General features: G+C 49.5%; 2 protein-coding genes across 2 annotated transcripts; both read left to right on the forward strand.

The window, feature by feature from the left end:
• The first annotated feature begins 1,560 nt into the window (after window positions 1–1,560).
• PRKRIP1 (PRKR interacting protein 1) lies at window positions 1,561–9,707 on the forward strand. Its single transcript, XM_084493032.1, has 6 exons — window positions 1,561–1,711; window positions 2,305–2,383; window positions 3,822–3,922; window positions 4,697–4,782; window positions 6,609–6,676; window positions 8,975–9,707. Exons 1-6 carry the CDS (start codon window positions 1,592–1,594, stop codon window positions 9,088–9,090), a joined length of 570 nt encoding a protein of 189 aa, XP_084349158.1. The 5' UTR covers window positions 1,561–1,591; the 3' UTR covers window positions 9,091–9,707.
• Window positions 9,708–12,018: 2,311 nt separating this feature from the next.
• On the forward strand, window positions 12,019–23,111 carry ORAI2 (ORAI calcium release-activated calcium modulator 2). The gene is made up of 4 exons (XM_084493030.1): window positions 12,019–12,078; window positions 12,695–12,887; window positions 15,075–15,315; window positions 20,691–23,111. The coding sequence occupies exons 3-4, from the start codon at window positions 15,085–15,087 to the stop codon at window positions 21,234–21,236; spliced, it is 777 nt and encodes a 258-aa protein (XP_084349156.1). The 5' UTR covers window positions 12,019–12,078; window positions 12,695–12,887; window positions 15,075–15,084; the 3' UTR covers window positions 21,237–23,111.
• The last annotated feature ends 726 nt before the right edge of the window (window positions 23,112–23,837 follow it).

Consider the following 23,837-nt stretch of genomic DNA (forward strand, 5'->3'; position numbering starts at 1 on the left):
TGCCAAGAAGGCCCTGTGCTGGGACAGCTTTGGGAACAGGAGATCGCAAGCTGGGAGACAGCATGGGGGAAGCTGTCTGCATCCAGCCAGGGCAGTGACTGCAGGGATGTCTTACAGGGCCAGCACGCCAGCCGGGAACTTAGCCAACCCTAAATTCACACCATTCTTTTACAAATCAGGTTGGTAAGACAAACACGAGACATAAACTAGAGTGATTTCCATAGCAACCTCAGCAGAGGTTGAAAAGTCTTTTGTAAACAGAGAGAGGACTGAACCTGAGGAGCAGCTCCAATTTTCTTCATGGAAGAGGAAAGAGCATGGGGGCTTAATAAATTCAGGTCAATACAAATGACCCATAAATCTCAGACAGGGCCATTCCCAACTTTGTGTTCCTTTTTCTGTCCCCCTCTCCACATGCACAGCACGAAGCTGTCTGAAGCGCAGAGCCCAGCCTCGCTGCTCCGGCTTATCTCCATAAACTACACAAAGCCTTCTGCTCCTGTTCCACTGCAGCTGACCTTTACTAGCTAATTCTCTGACGCACGCACAGCCCGAGCACATGCCATGCCATTTCTGTATGGCCATAGCAGCTCGACAAGCAATTTGGCTTGCAGAGGAAGCTTGTATCACAGCCAGCTCTGGCTCCTCTTCCTCCAGCCCCATCGGGCAAGCGTGGCTCTGGGTGTACAAGCCCTCATCTGGACAAGGCATTAATCCTACAAAGCCCAGATGTTAATATAAACGCAGACAGCGCAGCATCCCTCCCCGATACCTGCCCTCCCCACCACCCCGTGGGTCCGTGCCATGGGGAATCACGCTGCTGCTCATGGCTGCCAGCGGGCGAGGCCTGTTAATTACCAAAGTGACACGAGCAGATGGTGCCGGCAGCCCTCCAGGGAGGCACCAGGAAGTCCTGTATCGCTTACACTGTCACGGGGCTGGGATTTGGCTGGGGCCAGGGTGCCTGCGTGAAATAGTCTGAATTCCCTGCTCCAGGCTCTGCTGTTGGGGGCTGAGCTCAGAGCTTGGCACGACAGATTTGGGGGATGCTAACACGTCCCATGGGGTCAGCTTTGTAGGGTCAGCCTCAACTCGGCACAGCTGCAGCCTGGAAAGTGCTGGGGGCAGCAGAGGGGATACAAGCCCCTGTAAACACCGCTTTGGGGGAAGCTAGCTTAGAGGTGGGCACTGGGAAACACAGCAGTGGCTCAGGAAAGCCCCAAAAAGGCTGCACCTGGGCTGGGAGCCGCCGCCTGCCTCCTCCTCACAGCCCTCCCCGTGCCCAGGAGCCCCTGAGGCGTTTGTGTGTGTGTGGGGGGGTCCCTCATGTAACACGTTTTTCCTCCCCAGCAGCTAACAACGGGCTGCTGAATGGCTGAGGAACGGCTCGGGAAAGCCGTAGCCCTTCCCTCGCCTTTTCCAAAGCCCCACGGAGAGGGGGCTGAGGACCACAAACACGGCTGAAGGGACGGGGGCAGGGCTGAGCCCCGCCGCCATCTTCCCGGCCGCGCCCGCCATGGCGGCGCCGCAGCCCCGGCGCGGTCGCGCTCGGTGACGGCCGGAGGCGGGCGGGGCGCGGCGGGACGGCAAAATGGCGGCGCCCTCGGCCCCGCGGCCGCCCAGGCCCCGCAAGGAGCCGCAGCCGCTCGTCATCCCCCGCAGCGCCGCCGAGGAGCAGCGCCTCCGCCTTGAGAGGCTGATGAGGAACCCGGTGAGGGGACCCCCTTGTTTGTCCGGGAGGGGTGAAGGGGGCTCGCTCACCGCCGTTTTTTTTGTGGGCGCCCCCGCTGCCCGTAGCGGGGGGTCCCGATGCTGAGGTGAGGTGTTGGGGACGGGGTCTCGCCCTCCCTGCCTGGGGGCTGGCTGAGGGGGCAGCACGGAGGTGGTTCTCCCACTGACCTTGCCCCCTGGCTTCTCCGTCCCCTGTAGATGTGGCAGGGAAGGTGCAGGAGCGCCCGTCAGCTCTCCCCAGGCTCCTGGTGCTGTATTCAGTTCCCACCAGCCTGGAGGTGCTGCCTTTTTTTCCTCTATTTTCCGTGCTAAAAAGAAGCGCAGACACTCCTAAATCCTCCCATTCTGCAGGTTTGTTGACCCGCAGGCCTGAATTTGAGGGAAACAGAGGGTACCTTACAATTCCCATTTTCTGCCTCCTCCCTGTGCATAAAGATTTCCACAAATGTGCTCCTTCTGGGCTCTGTCAGCTGGTGGAAGAGGCTGTTGTGCATGTACCACCCTCAACAGCGTCCTAAAATTGCAGACTTTGCTCCTAGAGGATACTGATGACTGCTTGGTTTGTTCTTGCAGGAGAAGACCGTGCCGATTCCTGAGAAACTGAACGAATGGGCGCCGCGACCTCCCCCGGAGTTTGTTAGAGATGTGATGGGTAAAGATGCTATTCTTCAGATAGCTGTAGGATCGTCCACGTTAAGCTTAGGAACTGTTTAACTGAAAAGCCCAGAGGTGATTGTTGTTGCTCGTTTTGCAAGAGAAAAGAGGTATAAAATGTGCTTTTCGAGTTGCTTTTTCAAGTTTGGTTTGTGGGTTTTGCTTTACTGCTGGTTGTCAGAACACGAAGTGAACAACACCTGTGGCACTCCAGCACACGGGCTGTGTGTGAAGAAATAATCTGTTGCTGTATTGATGACAAAGCGTACGTAAGTCTGCCTTTCCCACAGATGTGAGAGTGCTCTGAAAACTTCTAAGTATGAAGCCCCTCGTTTGATTGCTTTGAGTCTGAATCTCAGGCAGTGAGAAACAGACGTGTGCAGTGGATGTGATTGTGTGTGGTCAGCGGACAGCTGTGCAAGGAACCCAGCATAAGTATTCTGTGTACATTTTGCTTTTATCTGGAGGGATTAGATTTGGTATTTGTGGTGTAAACTCTATCTGCATATGGAAGTTATGTCTTTCTTTGGAACTTTTGTCCTTATTATTGATTCTTTCCAGAGTCTGACTTGTTCTTATTTCAGAATAATTGATGTAGGACTAAAGGTTTTATACACCTTAGAATAAACTGTTGTACTTACTGTAATTCTCTCATGGCTTTTCCAAATAGCTTTTCTGTGTGCTTCAGTTGGACTGTTTTGTTTTTCTGGGAGCACTCGACATGCTGGGATTCTGTTGGTATCAGGAGCGCCCCTATTGCAGCCCCAGCTGCCACGTTTGAGTTACTAGGTGACTTCTTTTGAGCATGTTTTTGTGTGCTTTGCATTGAGAAATAGCTCGGGAGACAGAGAGAGATGGGAGTGCAATGTTGAAAGCTCCTGTGAGACTTTTAACATGCAGATTAATGCCAAGAAGAGAGAGCTACGGGGATTTTGTTCATGAAGAAATGGATAAAATTTGTCAGTGGTATCTGTCTTGTATGGGAAACTGTAACATGATGGGGTTTATCACCTTTCTGTTGACCTTCGTGTTTTTGGTATGAGATGCTGAAAAGCAGAAGCAGCGTTAGTAGGATGTTTCAGTTCACCTCTGTCTAGAAGACCACGGTGTGCACGTTTGATCTCTAGTTCTTTTACTGCCTTGGTGTCTAGCTAAGACTGGATTCTCTGTGGGGAAGATAGGATGTTTTGCTATTTGCCTTGATCAACAGAAACTGCAGTGAACCATGAGTGTATGGTTTTGCAGCTCAGTTTGGCTTTTGATTGTGAGTGATTGGATCTTATATAAAATAGAGACACACTGTGTGGGTAGATTTTCATCTTACAGTGCCCTTTTATATGTTCTGCCCCTCAACATCTAGCCAAAGCCATATGTGAACATCTGGTATATTTCTGGTATATTTTATCTTCTAGCAGATTGACCCATTTTTATCGTAGGTTCCAGTGCTGGAGCTGGCAGCGGGGAGTTTCATGTGTACCGGCATCTTCGTCGCCGAGAGTACCAGAGGCAAGATTTCATGGATGCCATGGCTGAGAAGGTCAGTAGGACGCTCTTTATATTTTTCCCATGACTATTTGGTGTTCGCTGCGTTTTTTTTTCTTGTAAAATCATGTGCAAACAATTAAATTCTAAACCACCATCAGTGCAAAACAGTGCAGGAATACGTGATATGTGGTGTTTTTGTCAGCACTGAAACATGTGGTGTTTTGTGTCAGACTTGCTCCATCTTCCCTCTATTCAGTGGGGGTCCTAGCACACAGTAAAACAGCATATGAATGTTTGTGTCCTCATGTTGGATTGTAAATGTTTTAAAAACTGTTAGAAATGTTTCTAAAAATAAAAGCAAATCCCTAATTTCACTGTCTTGCACAGACAGCATCAAAGCAAGTACGTGTGCACAGAATCAGGCTTTCTTTTAAGTCTTGGTCAGGTAGAGGATCGATTCCTCCAAAGAGATTATACTCTGTTGGCCAAGAGGAGTCCTTTGATTCATATGTTAATGTTTGTCTCAAATTATCCTCTTGTTTTTTTTTGGCACGTTCTTTAGGGCAAAAGCCCAGTGTTGCTTATCTGTTTTGGTGAGGATTCCTCCCTCTGAAGCCTTCATTGGTTGGCTCAGGCTGCAGGTTAAAAATGCTGTCTGTACAGAAGTCCTAGGATTACGGCTTTCGTATAAAGAGAAAGCCAGATAAAAGCTGGCAAAGCTCCCTTCTGTATTTTGCGAAAAGACTTCTCCCTAAAAGGACATGATTTTGAAAAGAAGTATTTTAATTTAGGTTGTGACCGAAGTATAACATGTGATCAATTACAGCAAAGACTAGATGAGGAATTCCAGAAGAAACTGGAGAGGAATAAGATGATTGCAGAAGAACAAACAGCAAAACGCAGAAGGAAGCGGTAAGGGCAGATTGTTCCCAGGAGGCTTGACATGGAAAACCTCATGCCCTGTACCTCATCTGTAGCTACGTACTTCGGATAAATCCTCTCACTCTATTTCTACATCTGTCAGACAAAAACTCTGGCTGTGGAAATTAATTTTGTAGATGTCATTGTTGGGTTTCTAAAGGCAGTTGTAAACTTGACAGGCTTTGCTGGCATGGTTTATTTTCAGTGCCACAGCTAGCAGGGTAACTTTGACTGGCTGAGCAGCTTTTGCTGACACTTGTGTTGACTGCAACACGCCGTACTGCGTATTTGTTTTAGCGATGTCAGAAAAGGTCTGTATGTATGTCTGGCTTAAATAAATGTCTGTAACAGCTGACATCGAGCAGCTTAAGTGCAAAAATGGGTGCTGCTTAATGGGTGTGTATGTGAGTTTGGAGTAGCAGAGCGTGATGGGGCATGATGCTGTCCTCTGTACACTGTGTGACTAGCCCAGTTCAGTCAGTGAATATGGGAATGGCTGTTTATGAGTGCAGTGTTGTTAAAATCAGTAGCTGCTTCTACCTACCTCAGAGGTAAATCTGGTAGGTTAAGTCTACTAAGTTAGAGGGGGAAAAAATAAGAAATATGGAATCCTTCCTTTTCTTAAGTTTTAGACAAAGTAAAACAGTTACAAGATTGGTGCTCTCAGTAAATGGTCTGAGAATTGTTAATGTGGTGATGTAAAAATTTAAATTCCACAGTCTGTGCCATCACACCTTTCAGAAATTGCAGGATGTCACGGCTTGCCTCTTTCAGAGGGTCTGACCCTGAGCAGCTTCTCTTTTGTCTCTTTGAGCATTTTGCATTTTGAATTGTGTAGCTGAGAGTTGCTGCTGAAAGGCCTGTGCAAAGAGACTCACTGGCATATTAACACAAATGTTCACAACACCAACATTGGTGCCATTTTCCTTTAGCCGTGGTGTGGTCCAACAGATGGCCAGCAAGTCAGATCTGGCCTGCTGCCTTTTCCCTGGCTGAGAAGGAGAACAACTGTTCAAACAGCAAATGCTGCCTGAACACTTAAACGCCTCCTTTCTCCCTTCTTCTGCAGAGTAGTCTAATGATGTAGGTATCAAGCAACTATGCCCTTTAAGAGCCCTCTAACTTTATCTCTCCACCCTTTCTCTTCTGTCCCGAGTTCACAGGTACGGACGGTACCTGGCTCTTTCTAGAGAACCCACTTACTGCGTTGTGAGAGGAACATGAATCCCAAATTGCTCTGCCCAGTGTCTTCCATTAGACTGCCTGGTTACCTTGGCTAAGCAAACAGAACTGAAATCCCCTCTTAACCCCCATGTTACTTCTAGGGCCCAGTGTAATGATTAAGGATAGCCAAAGATGAAGATCAAAGAATATGTAGAATATGTTTGTTTGTTTGTTTCAGTTAAAGCATGTATTACTGTCTTTTTTTTCATTGTTGAATTATAGTAGACTGGGGTTTTGATACCATTTTCTGTGTTTTTATTAGGTTAGGTAGCTAAAATGTGGGGGCATCTTCGTTTCTTTCTTCTTTCTTGTGTTCTTGGATGTTCTCGTGTATCATATAGTTTTGGCTGTAGTGGTATCAGGGAATAGACTTGAAAAAAAAATTTCCACAGAACTAAAACCAACAGAAATATTTCTGTTGATCTAACTTCGCTCTGACTGAATTTTTACTTGAGGCCAAAGTTGAATTGAACTTCTCCTCTGAAGTCTTTTTCCAAGATGTCTGTAATAAGTCCTTAATCAGTATATGATTACAATGTGCAGAAGCTTTACAATATTAAATTTTCATGAGTCTTTTTTTCATTGCTTTTCAGCCAGAAGTTGAAAGAGAAGAAACTGCAAGCTAAGAAGAATAAACTTGAACAAAAGAAACAGGAAAAAGGTCAGTAGGAGTTGGTTTTCTTTTCTCAAGACTCAGTTCTGTTCCCTAATTGAAGGGTTTTTTCCACCCCCTGTCCAAAGTATTCTTGAAAGGTGGGTGGGAAGACTGAATCTCAAGCTTGATATTTTTGTTAATATTTCAAAAGTACTCTTTGAAAACCCTCTAGGTTGAGATTTAATATTACAAATGACATCTCTATTTATGAATATTTTCCCCTTATTAGGGAATATTTTGGACAACGAATGCTGGAGTCTGATTTCATTGATAGTGGGTGTTTTACCCCAGCTATTCTCACAAGCTGCGAATTTAGAACATGCACTAAAAAAAGGCGGTATTGTTAAGGGCTGTTCTTCTGAAATATTTTTAAATGCATATGGGAAAATGAGGGAAAATGCACAACTTCAACGGCAAGAAACTAAGTTATGATTTTGTTTGCAAGAAACTGAGACACCGTGGTGTCATCTGTTGTACACAACTATTTCATTTCACATAGAAATAAACATGAAAAATCAGACTGCTGCTGTTCTCCTGTAGTCTTGGAAGTGAGCATTCAGCACTGCCAGTATAAATGTTTGTTCAAATTTTTGAACACTTATTGCTTCCTTTCAGTGAGTATATTATATCTCACTTTTTCAAATAGTTGTGCTTTATGGATTAGCACACTGCCTCTGCAGTAAGTCTTGGAGTTAACACAGCTCCCAATAAATTCTGCTCGAACATTAACTTGTCTGACAGTTCTGCCTTCTTTCTGCTTTGCTTTTCAAAGTTGGATCTATTTCAGCTGAACCATTGCCAGCCTTCCATGTAAACATGGGAGGGTAAATTAATCAGCAGGTAAATTATACTCGTGACAGCAAGTGAGTGTAGCAGAGAGCTTTTTGTTTTGTTTTTAAAAGCTACTTGGTCATGAACTGTGACTGCGAGGAGAATTTAAGTGTGAGGCTTAGCAGAACAGAATTGTCCATCTTCAGAGCATGGCTGAGAGAGAGGAGAGCTGGGCAGGGACTGGCACTGTGTTCTGGGACTGCAGTGTGCAAGTTGTTGGGCTGGAATGTTTTTGTTCGGCACAAACAAGTCATCTGGAAGCCAGGATTCAAACTCCTGTCTTTAGAACAGTCCTTAGCTTTTTGCAGTTTTTGTTTCTTTATTTAAAAAATATTAAATACATAAATTGGTGGAGCTAGGAAGCACTTACAGCTATCTTTAGGCTACTGAGAACAGACTTGTCTTTTTCTAGTTTGGTTTGCCTTGGGTTGAGGTCTGAGAGTTCTTTACAAAGTAATGGAACTGTTTTTGTTGGGCCTGGTTAGGCAAGCATTTCTTTTGTCTTTTCTTTTCTTTTTTTTTTTAATGAATGAATAGATAGAACTTGTGAGTTGCCATCTTTCATCTTTACTGAGTAAAAATCTTTAGAATAAAGTTTGGCAGTGAATTTGATAGTCACTTAATCTAAAATGCCAATATCTAACTTCACCACGTGGTGGCATCAGACAGCTAATCCTAAATGCGAAGTGTAACTGGTCAGAGCCTGAGCTGAGTGTGACTTGGTCTGAGATACAGTGCAAGAGCTACGTGGAGCAGAAGGAAGGCTGCTAGATCTAGGTCCCACTTCATGCCATTTCCATACCCATTATTTAATTTCTAGTAGCTGTTTCCTCTTCTGGCCATTTAGCAGGCATCGTGAGTTTTCTATGACCCTAGTTAATCTGGCACCTACCTTAAAGGGTTCCTGTGTTTGTTAATAAACTGAACAGCCCGTAAAAGGTCTTGGCACCCTATGGAGTTTCTGTAAAATTGGACAGGCATTGAAATATGCAGAGCCTGGCAGGCAGCTTCCCGGTGTTTGCATTCTTTGAGCGTACTCTGTGATACTTGAAAGTTCATGCCGACATGCAGAGGTGAGATTGGGAAGGAGATAACCTATCGCTTCTGCAGTTGACTACCTCTGATTGAAATAACGTTCAATAGGAGGTGGAGTTGTTTAATGATGCCTTGGCACAGTGGTAATGCAGCCTGAGTGGTGCAGGCGAGGGAATGTTTCTCTGAGGGAAAATTTGATATTTAGGGCTCTACATCACTCAGCAGAATTACTAAAGCCTAACGCGTTTCCTTAGTGTCTGGGACTACTTTGTTGTGAGATCTGTAATGTGGAAGGCACACGGGACATGTTACCCATTCATACTAATTAGTGTGATCTAATAGCTGTTTGCTGAGCACCTGAGACTATTTTATTGTGAAATATTTAACAAGGAAGACACACGGGAATACGTTATTGATTCATCCGGTTTCTGTCTTTAGAATCTGATCAATCTCAAGAGCGAGTCAGCAGCGAGGATGATGAAGAGGATAGCAAGGAGGAGGAAGAGAAGGAAGATGATGCCGAAGAGCCAAGTTTTGTGATGGGAAGAGGATGAGGCCTCTCAGGGAGAGCTGGAAACACTGTTCATTGCTTTACATCCAGGAGCATGAAGCCTTTCATCGCAGCCAAGCGGAACCCATTGGCGTACGTTCTATCTGCTTAACGGTGAATGACCTTCACGTCACAGGCCCAAGAGATATTGATAGAGAAATGCCAAATAAGAGATTTTTTCCTTAATTGCTTGTATAACTGCTGTGCAGTCTGCTCTGTTTGCTCTAAAGAGTCAGCTGTAAGTCTCTGTGACCCTGGAGTTCGTTCTGACATGGCCCAGAGTGTTTTTCTGAAAGCTAAAACATCTCCATTACTATTTAAGGAAAATATTACTGTGAGGGCTACATAATCAAAAGCTTGTCAAAGCTGGTAGCAATTGAATACCTGAATCTAAGGGCAGAATTTAACCTGAAATAGAAAAGTGGTCTGTAGCCAGACTGTCTTGCACTGTGAGTGTTCTGAATTTGGGGGTTTGTATGGGGTCATCTCTAACCCAAAGAAATCAGTTTATGTTGCTAGACAAGTTGTATAGATTTTTAAGCAGGATCCCTTTTTTATTGCTAAAATTTCCCTATTACTTTTCTTCCGTGTTTTTTAAATTAATAAAAGGGATGTGTCAGATTGTTCTGTCTTCTTTTATTTGAAGAGGATTTCAGTAAAATGAAGAGTTGCTTGCAGTGTTGCAGGAAGGGACAGAAAGACCTAGTTACGTGACACATGTGAAAATACAGCAAGAGATTAGCCACATTTCATATGCTTTTTGCTTGGAACAAATCAAAGTTTTCCAAAAGATTGTGTGTAAAGCTTCCAAATCCTGTGGCAGAAAGGCTTGGAATGGAATCGCTGTGCTTGTGCTAAACTTCATGTAGTGACGCCTGGCTTTCCCTCTGCTTGAGCCCTCTGCTTTGAGCTTTGGTTTCCCTGATAAGAATCACAAAATTCACATACATATTTACTTGTTGATGCCTAAATGAAAAGCGTATGCAGTGGTGGTTTTATTTGTAATTTAGGTTGTTGTCTTTTTGGTGTATCTTGAGCTAGAAGGGTCTGCCATCTTTCAGATGTGCTCATCCCAGGACCTCGGCACCCAGAATGCGGTGCTACTTCTCAAGCTCTAGTTAATGCCAAATAATTTAAAGCAAAAACAATGAAAAGGGAGAATCTCTTGCTGGATTTAGTCTTTTGAACAGTGCTGCCAGAACTCAGACGTTTTGTCTGAGCTGGCTTTATGAATTGGCTTCTCGGTGGTGTTACTGGCAGTGAGGAAGCAGATGTGATCAAGTGCAAGTGACGTTTGTGTTTGGGTCCCTCGTACCTCCCCGGGGACTTCAGAGCTGCATAACTTCTGAGATTCAAGATGTATTTCCCCACCAGCACCCAGGGTTGGAGCTCTGCATGGAAATGTGTGTGAAATCTCTGTAGAGGCGCGTGCTTCAGAGTAAGCTGTGAATATTTCATTCTCTGGTGCTTAAGGTACAGAATGGATGTTCTGCAGTTGTCAGTTGCTCTGTGGAGAGAAATGAGTTACAAGAACCGTTTCACTTGAATCCCCCTTTGGGTAGGTGAGCCCTGTTGATACATCTGTGTCGTAGGACGAGCCGTAAAAACATTGTGATGTTTCTTGGCTTTTGTGGACGGAGAGGAAGTGAGAGTCTCGCAAATAAACAAAGACTGTTCTGCATCTGAGCTTGTCAGGCTTTTGAGCTGAACAAATAAGGGCTGTTTTGCATGAAAAGGAGCAGATGTGCTGCACGAGGACACGCTTCTCTCAGCTGGGAAGAAGATGGACTTGAGCTGGCCTTGGTAAACGAAATGAATTCAGGTTGTATGGCCTTACCCCAGCTCCTCAGGATGTCACGGTACCCGTGCTGAATTATTCATCCACTACGTTTACGAGGAGCGCTTAGTTTGTGTGTGAAATCCCTAAAAAGCAAAGAATGTGTTGCTGAAGGTGGTAGCTGCCTTACGGTCTTCTCTGCTGCCGTGGCTGAATTTAGCAGCAGGATCTGTACGTGGTGCGTGTCGCTGTGAATTCTGAAACTGCCGTGCCACGTCGTGGTTGTTGGTGTCGTGTCCCAGAATACACAAACACAGCCGACTGAGAGGCTCGAAGGATGCTGCTTCGTTAAGCCAACGTGTGAATGCTGCGTGACCTCAGAACGGGGAGAGCGCTGTCCGTGGAGCAGAAACAAGGAAGTGTAATAAAAGGAGGAACAATTTTACAATTGCTTCCTATTCCAAATGTAGCACTGAAAAAGCAGCAATAATGTGAGGGTTTTAAACAGCCCAGGAGCGTGACCTGCTTAAGCCAAGCTCTCGCTCTGGATTCTTTTCTAGAGGAGTCCCTCTCCGTCAGAGCAAGGAGAGGCGTCTCCAGGGGCTGGATTTGCTGCCGTTCCATTTCTGCGTGCCTTCGTACGAGCACCAACCCCTGAGAGACCGCAGCGCTGGCGCTGCAACCGAGCAGAGATGCTCCTGGTGGGAAAGGAGAGAGGCACGCTCAGGAGCCGGAGTGCTTCCCTCTCCAGTAAGCTTTTAGGAACTGTTTCTCTTCGCCTTTTCCCTCAGCCTCTGCAGGCAGCACCGGGGAGCCCGGGGGGGGACGGCCCGGGCAGGGACCCGCAGGGCCCGGGGCTGCTCCCGGCGGGGCCGCTGCGGGCAGCGCGGGGCCGGAGAGGGACCGGGAGCGGGGCTTCCACCAGAGGGGGCGTGGTTGCATCAAAGTGGGCGTGGTCACAGCAAATGGGGCGTGGTTATAGCAAAGAGGGCGTGGTCCCAGCGTGATGGGCGTGGCTCCCCGCGAGTTAGGCGTGGCCTCCCGCCGGCCCCGCCCCCCACCCCACCTCCTCGCCCAATCAGGCGCGGGTCACGTGCCGCGGGGCGGGGCGCCGCTCCCGCCCCCTCCCCGTTTCCTGCGGGTCACGTGGCAGAGGCCGGCGTTGCCTTGGCAGCGCGGCGGCGGCGGCGGCGGCTCCGCTCCCGGGGCTCCGCGGTGAGCTGGGGGGGGGGGGCGGGGCTGGGAGGCCCCAATTCTGACCGGGGGGTACCGGGGGGGTCCCGGGGGGGTGCCGGGTCCCGGGGGGGCTCCGCAGCCCCGGGCGGTGCCGGCCTGGGGGTGGGGGTGCCGCGGGCGCGAGGTGTTGCCGTGATAGCGCTGCCCCCGCTGAGGCAGGGGCACGGTGCTGGCCCGGTAACTGCCCCCCCGGGCGGGTAACTGGGGCGGGAGCCCGATAGCTCGCCCCCTACTGCAGCTGACCCAGGCAGGAGCGCGATATTGCCCCAAAAACTCGCCTCCCGTGCAGGTAACCGGGGCAGCAGCACGATATTTCCCCCATAACTCTCCCCCTGTCCGGTTAACTGGGGCAGGAGCATGGTATATCCGCGATAACCCTCCCCTCATCTAGCTAACTGAGGCAGGAGTGTGATATTTCCCTGATAACTCTCCCCCTGTCCACCTAACAGAGGTAGGAGCACGATATTTCCCCGATAATCCTCCCCCTGTCCAGTTAACTGAGGCAGGAGCATGCTATATCCCCGATAACTCTCCCCCCGTCGAGCTGACCGAGGCAGAAGTGTGATATATCCCCGATAACTCTCCCCCCATGCAGCTAACCGAGGCAGGAGCTCATTTCCTGACAGCTCTCCCCCCGTGCAGCCAACAGGCTGGGCAGTGCCCCCAGAACAAAACCCCACAGAGGTGCTGGAGCTGTGTGGAGGTGCTGGAGCTGTGCCTGGAGCTGTGCCTGGAGCTGCTCTCCTTGGGTCTCGCCTCCCGGCCCCTCCATGCCCGCGGGCAGCAAGGTGAGTGCAGCCCCGGCGCTGCCCCCGTGGGCTGTGCTGGCGCTGAGGGGTTTTGTTCCCCAGTTGGTTGTTTATTTGGGAGCAGCTCTCGAGCCGCTCCGGAGTCAAAATTCAGCCTCGTTGGTATTTCCAGTTTGTTTTTCTAAGGGAAGGCGCGGATGCGATTGGGTGCTCGCGCTCTCCCTCTGTAACCTCTGGATTTTTTATTTTTTTTCTTTTTAATGGAATTTGTCCCGGGTTGGAGTTTCCAGCGTACCAAATTCCTGTGCATTTTGTGGAAAATCAGCATCAGGGTAGAGGCCGTCTGCGTCCCAGCTAGAGGCAAAGCCAACAACCTCTCCCCACACTATACGTTGCAGAATTCACACAGGATGTCATCACAGGAAACGGCTTCATACTTTTGCTGCTCGCAGGATGTTTCTGCTCGTCCCAGGGGGCCGGGGGAGAGGGGGTTTTCTGCCATAAGTAGGTGATTCTTGTCCTTTCTGGAAAGGGGCCAGGCAGGGAGGTTTTCTCTCTGTTTGTGTGTTCTGTGAGTTCCTTTGCTTTTTTTCTTTGCTATCATTTGAAAGCTCTTTGCTCCTGAGCTTTTCAAGAGCCATTCAGGACTACTGCAGGGCTGTAATTCAGACCTTGTTGAAAAGAGCAGTCTCGTGCTCTTGCTGCCATCCTTATGGTGTCTGAGGAGCTGAAATCTGAAGGTTCACAGAACTAAAACTCTCCAGGGGGACGGGCAATCCTACGTCTTGCACTGCTCTGTGTGCTGCTGCAGCCTGATCTTGGTTACGGTGCCTGGGACAGCTTTGTTCCTTTCCAGTCGTGCCATTCGGAGCTGTGGGCTGTTGGTGCCCTCTTATCTGTGCTGCTTCCTCAAATCTCGCAGCAAACACTGATTCATTAGCTGTCTCCATATGGCCCTCGTTTGCCGAGAGCTGGGTGGAGCAGGGGGGATGCGGGCAGGGCGGGGGCTCCCCTCAGGCACTCAGCAAGGTGCTTGTGACCTAGAGGTGTGGTGCTGGGGCTAATCAGTGCCACGCCGTGTGCGATTCTGGGCACCCACCTCCTCCTTCCAGGAGCTGTAAGTATTTAGAGCCAGCAGGGTCTCGCGTGCCGTGACTCGGTCTTGCTCTCTGCCACCGTGGTCACGGCAGACCCCAGGGTGTGAGGATTAATCAGAGGATCGGGGTTTCCGTTCTTCAGACGACTGAGTTAGCTCATTCCAGATGTTTGTTGGAGCTGGGAAGTCCTTGCTCAAAACATAAAGTCTGTTTTGTATCCGCAGATGATGCGGAGATAGCGAGCCAGGCAGCAGCAGGGGTATGTGGTGGGGTGAGGAGGGGATTGCTGGGACCTAGCGCTTGTTCCTGCCAGCAGCGGTGGCGTTGGCCCCCCGAGCAGCACTGCTGGCCCTTCCCCTATCGCAGTGTAATCTCTGGGATCTGAAGACACTCAGAGCACTTGGAAGGCAGCCCGGTTTTCTTCCTGGAATTGTCTTTTCCTCTCCATGTGCTAAGAGCTGCCAGGGGAAGAAAGGGAATAGGATTGTCGGCCAGATGTGGATGATAAGGGGAGTGCGGATAGTTTAGGAAATTGAACTTTCCACTGCAGGAGCTTGGGAGAATCATTTGTTAACCACCCACAGCATTCAGGCCTGGGCCTATTTCCTGTCTTGTGCCCGTGTGAACCGAGCAGTGGTTTAATGGGAAAACCTGATTTCCGAAGGAAAAGCAAAAAGTGAGTCCCTGGACAGCTGGAGTTACCTTGGTTCTCCAAGATTCACTTGGAGGTGATGGGTGATGCAGTGGGAAATCAAACCGTCAGATTACAATGAAATGGTAAGATGGGGAACCTCTTTCCAAAGTGTTATGGAGAACAAATTAGTGAGGAGGAACTAAAGGGGAGAGTTGAGATGCCAGCTTTGAAATAAAAAGTTGGGCGCTGTGCAACCTGCCTGACCCCCTGCTGGAGCGGTTCCCAAGCTTGCTTGTGCAGTCTTGCCTGGTTCTCACGGTCACTTTTAGCACACAGATGGTTGTTTTCCTGGGTGGTGTGTTATAAGTGCGATACCGTTTGCTCCATGGTTTGTCTGCTGGCCGAGGATAGCCGTGTTTAAGCAACTTTTCCAGTGGCTGATGCTTGTCCTTTCTCCTCTGCCTCCTTTTGAACGTGCCTCTTGTTTCTCCTCAGCACTTCTCCCATGATGAGTTCTGAATTAAACGTTCCCGTGGACCCTTCCACTCCCGCTTGCTGCTCTGAGCCTGGCACCAAAGGCATGGATTATCGGGACTGGGTGCGCCGCAGCTACCTGGAGCTGGTGACATCCAACCACCACTCCGTGCAGGCCCTGTCGTGGAGGAAGCTGTACCTGAGCCGAGCCAAGCTGAAAGCCTCCAGCAGAACCTCTGCGCTGCTCTCTGGATTTGCAATGGTACATCTGTTTTGCGGGCACGCTTTCGGGATGGGGGAGGTTCTGGTTCTGTAAAATCCCCCCCCTGTTAATCAGCAGTGCTTTCTCCCTGCCAAGAAGCAGGACGTGCTGCTGCTCTCTGAGGAGCAGGAGGAGGCATCTGCCTGTGGGCTTCGGTTTGGCTGCTGCAAAGTTTGAGGCTGGCTCTCTCGAGGCAGCGTGCAGACATGAGCTGCCTAATGATCCACCCACGCACTCCCAAAGCAGACCTTTAAAAATCCTGGTCCCCATCCTGCTGACAATCCTGAGCGCTGCCCTGGTGCTGCTGGGCTCTCTGTTGGCCCCGAGGCTGGGCACCGTCGGCTGCTTTCACGTGAGGTTGCACCTGGTCTGCTCCTGGAGCTCCTCGGCCGTTGCAGTCCTGCGCGTTATCTTATTTTCTGTATGTGCTTTTTTCAGGTCACGGTGCCTAAAATAAGGTGGAGGTTGGGTCACAGCCTGCCAGGGAGGAATTTGCATAGCGTGAACAGAGAGATCGTGTTGTGAGAGGCCCCGCAGCCTCCGGCGCGGCGTCAGAGGGCTGGGCAGCCTGCAGGGAGCCAAACCCGGTGTATTTTTGTCAGCACTGTCTATCGGGAATAATCCCCAGTCCTTTCTTTGCTCTGTGTGGCACTCGGTTGTTATCTGGAAGCTATTTGCATAGGTCAAAACCGTGTCAGGGAGCATGCAAACAACCCAGAGACGGTCTGGTGTTGGGAACCGAGCCGTGGGATTAGCAGAGCGCCGTCGGGCTGTGATGCCAGCAGCCCCTTTGCCTCCCCTCGGGTTCTTCCTTCGCAGCAGTGCGGGCTGCAGCCTGTTTCAGGAGGCTTTCTGCTGAGGAAACGGCCTCGCTGCTCAGGTCTGTGCGCTGAGCGCGCCCACGCGGAGGGCAGCGCGTGGGAGAGCGGGATGTGAAGATGCCGCAGCCTGCGGTGTGTGAGCTGCAGGGGGGCAGGCCGGCTTTGGGAACCTTCCAGGTAGCTGGCTTTGTTTGTTTGTTTGCTTCAAGCTGCTCCCACGCCTGCTTTTCCACCCCCGGAGCATCGCAGTGGTGAGTTCCCTCTCGGATGACGAAGCTGCTCACCCAAAGGGAAGCTGGAGGAGCGTGAGCAGGGAGACGAGGGGGAGCAGCCTGCAGGGCAGGGGAGCTCGGTTGCTTTGCGGTCCCTCTCTCCTCACCGTGTGTATGTGATGCTCGTCAAAGCTTCCTGTGCAGCCCGTGCTGCTGTGTCACCAGGCATGTTGTGCTGAAGGGCAGGAGGAGCCTGCCCGTCCTGACACAGCTGGCTTCTCCTGTAGGTCTCTTTCCACTGAAGCTTTCTTACTCTAAAAAGCATTTCGTGTGCTTGCCCCCCGTGCCTCAAGGTTCCTGGAGTGGTGCAGTTGTTGTTCATGACCATGCCCTTTAACGTGAGCACTGAATTGCTGTTTTGTAGCACTGTGAGCCCCGATGCATCGCGTGTGAGCAGATGGCTCTGCCTGGATGCCGGTGTCACCAGGACCCCGCAGGGGCTGGAGCACTGCTCCGCAGGGCTGGGCTGGGTCTGAAAACACAGAGCTGCTGCAAGGGCCCAGCAAACACACACAGTTAACCGTTTGACTTCTGGTGATGAGGCACTTAGCTACCTGCCAAGGTTATCTCATTTACTTGGTGCTCCTGGATCAGTTCTTAGAGGAGTCTCGCGCCGCGGTGGGCATGCCAGAGCTGGTGCCCGGGAGTGCTGTCTGCAGGGCACTTAGCAGCTTAAAAGCCAAGTAGGTAGAAGGATTGTGAATTAGAGACAGCCACTTTAATGTAAGTAGATCCCAAACTGGTGTATTTCAGAAAATAAAACATTTTCTGGAAGGAATTCTCTTCTATTAGCAAGCCTTTCCCTAGCTGACTGCATTGGGCCATCCAGTGAAAGGTGACGTATCTATCCCTGCCTCGTTATTTCTCCGCTGGTAATTTGCTAGGCATGTACTATGGGGATGTTTAGACTCTAATAAGAGCATCTCTTTGGCTATGATGGAAGCAGCAGAGTTATTTAGAGTGGAATAGTTTCCTTGAAGCCCTGGGTGCACTTAACTGTGTAAACAAATGTCACAGGGGCCTTGGCTATTGCTTTATTTACTTCCCTGTCAGCGTGTGCGAGTCCAGCCAGTTCCATATTGGCTGGAAATTATTCCAAGCTGATGGGTATTTAATCAACAGGCGGTGGCTTTGATCCAGCTCCTTCTGGACAGGCTGCAGAATCGTGCGAGCCGTCCTCGTTAGGCGATGCTCGCTGCGGTATTTCTGGCAGGGGAACGGGCAGGCCAGGAGGATGGGGGAGCCTCCCAGTGCCAGGTCTGCCTGGAGGGGGCCGTGTGGCTGCTGTCATCATCCTGGGGAGGCTGCGGGTGAAGGAGATTCAGAGGGAGCTTAGGAAATCTCCTTAATCGTTTTCCTGGTGGAAATAAGAGCTGTCGCTGCTAGCCGGTCCTCTCAATGCTTGTCCGATTGCTCCAGGATGTGTATTGGATTTAGAAAAGGGGGGGGGAAGAAATCCAACAGATCAACCCAAGCGATTGTTGTTACAGGCTGCCAAACCATCTGTGTGAATGTAACGTGTGTTGTGTGAAGCCGTTTGTCATCCTCTCCCCTGATATTATCTCTGCTGGACCAGATTTCTCAAGATGAGCATCTTCTTTGTGGCCAATCTGGGCCGCGGTGATCTTGAAGGAAAAAAAACACACAATTGCCTGTAATTTAACCTCTGCCTAACTTAAAAACCTTCCTAACACATGCTTCTGTAGCAAACCTGCTAGCTTGGAGTTCAGCAGGGCCACCCCCGGGCTTTAATTTTAAGGCTGTGCTGAAACAGGCGGCTGCTCAGCGCGGTGCTCGGTGCCTCGCAAAGTCAAGCCCTCGATACCTTGGCTGCCGGGAAGAGGTTAGCATAAAAGGGGCTGTAATTGTATCAAACACGACATATTAATAGTTTTACGGGCGAAGCAGCATACTTAATGATTTTTAAATGGGTTATGTCAGCTTGTCCTCCTTCTCCTATCCCGGTCAGACGATGATGTGACAGCCTGAGTGGGGTAAGGTGATAAAGCTCGCTCACCTTCCCCGTGCTCCTTCGGGTTAAATGATCTGTTTTTCTGCCTTGCTGCCCTCTGGATTGTTGATGTTTTCCTGTGAAATACCTCTTACTGAGCCATCCGTCAGTGTTAAAAATTCATCGCGTTGCACAGCTGAAGCTAGCCCTAGGGAATAGGTTAGTCTGGGAGGAAACATCCAATTAGCTGAAAAGTGCTGCTCACGCGAAGGATAACAACTAGGAATTGATATGTCGACATCAGCCGGGCTTTCAGCTTTAATATAAAGCTATAAATTGAACACGCAGGTACGGTTCCCATTCAGCTCGCTGAATGCTGTGTCTCCGGGTATTACAGCACCCAATCATGCACAAAATACCTGCAGCTTTCCCTGGCTGACGCGGGTGACTGACGAGCACAGCGCTGTACCAGAGAATTGTAAGAAGGTAAGTCTGGTCCCAATAAATACCCAGGGAACTGCAAAGGGAACACGTGCAAGGCAGCGTGTGCGTTGTATTCAGACAGACCTTGCTTGCAGTAGATGGTGAAGCCAGTTGTGCGTTATTTTCCCCGCTATTTGACAAGATCTGCAGACAGGAGTCTTTAAAAAATTAAAGACCATGCCCACATGCATCACCAGAACAAGTGGCTGGGAATATCCAAGAGCTGTCACTATATTTTTGGTGTCTCTAATACCACATACAGCTGGCGTAGGTGTAAAACCCAGATGTGTAGAAGCTGTTTTCTACCCCAGGCACGTGTTATCTCTTGGTGCTGACAGATGTGTTCAGGCTTGACTGTGATCCCCTCCTTCAGGCTGCTGATGGTCTCAGAATAAACCCAGGTAAGACAGCAGTCGTGCCAGTGTAGTGCTGCTTTCACCCTCTTAAATCCTTCTCAGGGCTACCAACAGGGAGAGTGTGAGTGTACTTTAATTGTAGTGCCTAAATAACATTAATAACATCAAATTAACACTAATTAACAAGTAATGCCGCAGTGAATGGTGCGGATCATCGTACAGAGCCTGAAATGGCTGCTCATACAAAGTGTGGATGAAGTGGTGATGTCTGTTGTGCAGAATCCACCTCCACCCTGGAATCCAGCTGCTTGTGCCAACTTTCCCTCCCCGTAGCAGCTCTGAGAGGTGCTGGGCTGGGGCTGGTGTCCTCAGTCAGCTTCTCCTTCCCCTAATGCACAGGGTGAGCTCTGGTGTGCTGGAGCAGCAGGCTGCCTGGGGTCACCAGAGGTTTTGCAGGCTGCACGAGCATCTGTGCAAGTCACTAAGTGATGCTGGAGAGTTACCAGAGAGCAGCGTTGGGTATTCTTGTCCACTATCTCATAGCTTCCCTTGGCAAAAGCTTCCTGCAGCCCTGTCGGGGCTGACACCACGCAGCAACACACATGCTGGCTTGCTTCATAGACAGGTGAAGGATCTTAACAAATTCCTGTGCTAAACCAGCTACGGACCCATAGCAGGACTGCAGCTCTGGTGCCAGAGGGGCGCCACTCTCCTGCCTTTGTTGTTTGTTAAACATCACTCGACGGAAGGTGCAGTTGAGGTTCTTTTGAAACAGCTTCAGAGACTTGTGTGCTGTGAGCCTTTCCTGAAATGAGAGTCCAGCTGTTAACACGCCTGTAGCCGTCCACCTCTGTTGAACGTATCAGTAAGTTATTAGACCCCAAGGGAGAAATTTGGGGATGTAAGTGACTCGTATCCAGGCATGTGCGCAATAAAAACGAACGCCGCGTTCTGAGAATAGAAGGCAGCTATTTTTACTGTGGAGTAACTTAAACTATAGAGTAGCTCACGTGCTTCCCCTGGGAGGTGGTGTAGCCTTGCTGGCGGCCGGCCAGGCGGGCTGCTTGCTTTTTGCTTTTCACACTCGTGAAGCTGAAGCTTCCTGCGCCGCAACCGCTAGCGGTGAGCGGAAGAAGAAAGTGTGGCAGGCGGGCGGGCTAGCAGGCTGTCAGCTGCCTCCGAGCCACACTTCTCGTCTAATGGTTTCCTTCTGTCGTGTGCTCGGGTTGAGGCAGCTCGTATGGCTCGTGGTGCAAGGAGAGAGCTGTTATTTTGGAACAGTGCAGCATGGAAATGCGTGCGTGAGCCTTGCGGCGGGGCAAGCGCATCGTCAGCGGGACCAGGCTGCCCCATTTAGGCTGCTCCAAAAAGCTCTCGAGTGTGTACTTGACCTTATGTGGTCTTCTGAATAAAGATGCATTCCTGGATGAAGGCCTTGAAAAGAGGAAAACCAGCTGTTGACGAGCAGCCTTCTCTTCCTTTTTCCCCCCAGGTTGCCATGGTGGAGGTGCAGCTGGAGATGCAGTACAAGTACCCCCAGATGCTGCTGATCGCCTTCAGTGCCTGCACCACGGTGCTGGTGGCTGTCCATCTCTTCGCTCTGCTCATCAGCACCTGCATTCTGCCCAACGTGGAGGCAGTGAGCAACATCCACAACCTGAACTCCATCAGCGAATCCCCCCACGAGCGCATGCATCCCTACATCGAGCTGGCGTGGGGCTTCTCCACGGTGCTGGGAATCCTCCTCTTCCTCGCTGAAGTGGTGCTTCTGTGCTGGATAAAATTCCTGCCCGTGGACTCCATCCTGAAAAACGAAACCACCACCATCCAGAAGCCCAGCGGCCACGCGGGCTGGCAGGCAGCGCTGGTCTCCACCATCATCATGGTCCCCGTGGGGCTGATTTTTGTCGTCTTCACCATTCACTTCTACCGCTCCTTGGTGCGGCACAAAACGGAGCGCCACAACCGGGAGATCGAGGAGCTCCACAAACTCAAAGTGCAGTTAGACGGGCATGACAGAGGCATGCAGGTAGTGTGACGGGCTGAGAGCAACGTGCCCGTTCTGCTAGTTGGTGAGACACACGGTGATGGATCGTCCCGAGGCTTAAATATGTAAATGCTAATTGCCTGCCATATTTAGCTGTGGGTTCTAGTGCTGTTTCAGATGCTGGGGTCTCTGGTCCTACACACTTCTGTACTTAAGTAGACACTGTTGTGGAGTTCGAGATCAAGTCTTGATCTACATTGGTACAAGTAGCCAAAAATCTGCTTTTTTCATTTTTTTCATTTTTTTTTTCTTTTTTTTACAAATGCAACATTCAGTTGTCAAAAGTAAAACTGCATCAGCTGTCCAAAAAGGCTGTGTGTGTGTGGAACCTGTCTCACGTGTCAGAACTCCCTGGCTGTCAGTGAAGCAGCAATTAATTGGCAGTTTATTTCTAGAGCTGTGCTGGTTAATGAAGGTGTCTGCTTCCAACCTGAGGACCTCCAGGAAAGCACAATAGAGATGTTCATCACCTTGGTTCTAAAGCAAGCGTTCCATAAGTACGTAACCAGGAAGGAACCAGCCTTAGCTTTTATGTTCTGTTCTTGCTATTCCTTACTACGTTTTTATGTCTGGGGAGGTCGAAATTCTAATTGTAGGGGGCCGAGGAGTTCTGTTGTAATTTCTCCAGCAGCATCTGTCACTCTAGATTGAATTAATGCCGAGATCATGGGAGGATTTTTTCCAATGAGAAGCAAGAGTCCCCAGGGAAGGCCTACAGGTGTTTCAGTTTTAACAAGGACATTCCTAAAACAGAACATTGACAGGGAATTTAACGAGACAAAATTTTGAAGGACTAGAAAAGTTTCAAGGAGGTAAAGAGTTGACAGCAGGCTGTGGAAATCTGTCCCTGTGTTGTCTTCAGTTGTGTACTGTTGTAATGTCTTTCTCCTGGCTTGCTGTAGAGAACAAGCCCCAGTCCTGCGTTTTTCATCAGTGTTTGTCAGCTGTACGTTCACCTGTCCGAAAGGAATGCTTCCTCCTCCCTCCACCAAGGCAGGCAGCTCCTCTGGGGGAACCTGGAGCTGCACAGGCGAGTCTGGAGCTGGATCCGGCAGGAGATGTGGGTGCCATTGAAGAGCTATCACGTTCCACTTGAGCTGACTCTTTTCCAGCAGCAGAAAAAAAGACACTTGCACGTTTGTTTTGCTTAGCAGGGGAAGCTTGTGAATACTCTAGCATCCTTTTGGGGGAAAACTTCTGTAAAAACTTGTTTTATGATTTGTGGTAACCTCGTGGAGAGAAGTGCTTTGCAGTCATCAGCTCTCTTAAGGGCAAGTGAGGCTTTCTGGCCCAGGGCTGCAAGAAGCACATTTCCTTAGCCCTGATCCTTTGCCGATTTCCTGCTCTGCACTCAAACGGTGCAGTTAGGCTCCCAGGCTCTATAGGTTCCTGAAATCGTTATGGATGTTTGTAATGTTCTATTTATCTCTGGTCCCTTATTCCACTGGGCTTTGAGAAATCTAATGGCAGCATATTACATGGCAGCTGCCCAGAGTGGAGAGCACACACAAATCCCAGGGAGACTATCCCTGTATTTTCTCTCTGACGAGGGCCTTGGGAACCCAACTCCAATTTCTCTTGTTTACATGCAAGTTTGAGCATTGCTGAACGAGTTGCTTAGCGCTGTGTCTGTGCCTTTCATCTGTTGTTCTTGCCGCAGTTGGCATGTACCATATTGGCTGATGTGCAGCAAAGGAAATGGTTTGTGTGTGAAACGACTGGCCTGTGCTTATGCACATATGCAAAAAATGAGGAGTGTCCTCCAGGAAGTGGGTGGTCACGAAATTCATACCATCTCCCCAGGAGCCTGCCCTCTCTTCCTCCTCTTCTTACCAAAATAAAAAATTAAAGGTTTACGTAACGAAATCGGAGTTGAGTTTTCTGCCAAGTATTACATGCGTGGGCTCTTCTACCAACAGAATTCCTATTGTCAGCCCAGAGCCGGGCCAGATAGGACGAATTTCTTATCTGAGCTTTGTGCTTCCCTTTAACGGCAGGAAGAATAGGGCTCTGTGTGCGCTGCGGAGCCCACAGGGCTTGAAATTAGTTGTGGAGGAAAGTATTGTGCCTTTTTTTTGTAGTAAAAAGGCTTGAAATTTCACAGCATGTACGTGGTGCTGTGACAGCAATGCGGCTCGTCTGGAAGCAGCCAAGTCCATTTCTTTGCAAATAAACTTCAGCAAATGGAGAAATGCAGCAGAGACCGGGCTTGGTGTACAATTAGTAGAGGCTTTGGTGGGATTGGGTTCAAAGTAATCTCAAGGCAGTGAGCAGCGACTGGAGAGGGATCGCCTTACTCCAGCAGGGAGTCTGAGATGGTTTCCCGTGGGTGAATGCACTTTAATCAGCGAAACTGTGTGCTCGGCCAGCTCTGCTCCCTGCTTTGCTTTTTGTATCTCTCCGGGCTCCGAGTTCTCCCCTTCCATGGGAGTATTTTTGCTCCTTGGTGCCTGGCATCTCTCCAGGTGACCCATCGCTTCGTGCTGCAGCTCCTCTCATTCCTCCTTTCCACCAGGAGTGCTTACTTCTCTTGCCTTTTCCTCTAACATTTGTACACGTTCACTGCTGCTGGGCCCAGACTTGTGTTGCAGT

The sequence above is a fragment of the Aythya ferina genome, assembly GCF_964211825.1.
Source record: "Aythya ferina genome assembly, chromosome: 19".
NCBI lineage: Eukaryota > Metazoa > Chordata > Aves > Anseriformes > Anatidae > Aythya > Aythya ferina.

Bases quoted from the DNA above. Each gene is read 5' to 3' on its own strand.
- PRKRIP1 (XM_084493032.1), top strand. From the start codon at position 1,592: ATGGCGGCGCCCTCGGCCCCGCGGCCGCCCAGGCCCCGCAAGGAGCCG. The intron at 1,712-2,304 runs GTGAGGGGACCC...TTGTTCTTGCAG, and splicing joins AGAGGCTGATGAGGAACCCG to GAGAAGACCGTGCCGATTCC. The intron at 3,923-4,696 runs GTCAGTAGGACG...GATCAATTACAG, and splicing joins TGGATGCCATGGCTGAGAAG to CAAAGACTAGATGAGGAATT.
- ORAI2 (XM_084493030.1), top strand. From the start codon at position 15,085: ATGATGAGTTCTGAATTAAACGTTCCCGTGGACCCTTCCACTCCCGCT. The intron at 15,316-20,690 runs GTACATCTGTTT...TTTTCCCCCCAG, and splicing joins TGCTCTCTGGATTTGCAATG to GTTGCCATGGTGGAGGTGCA.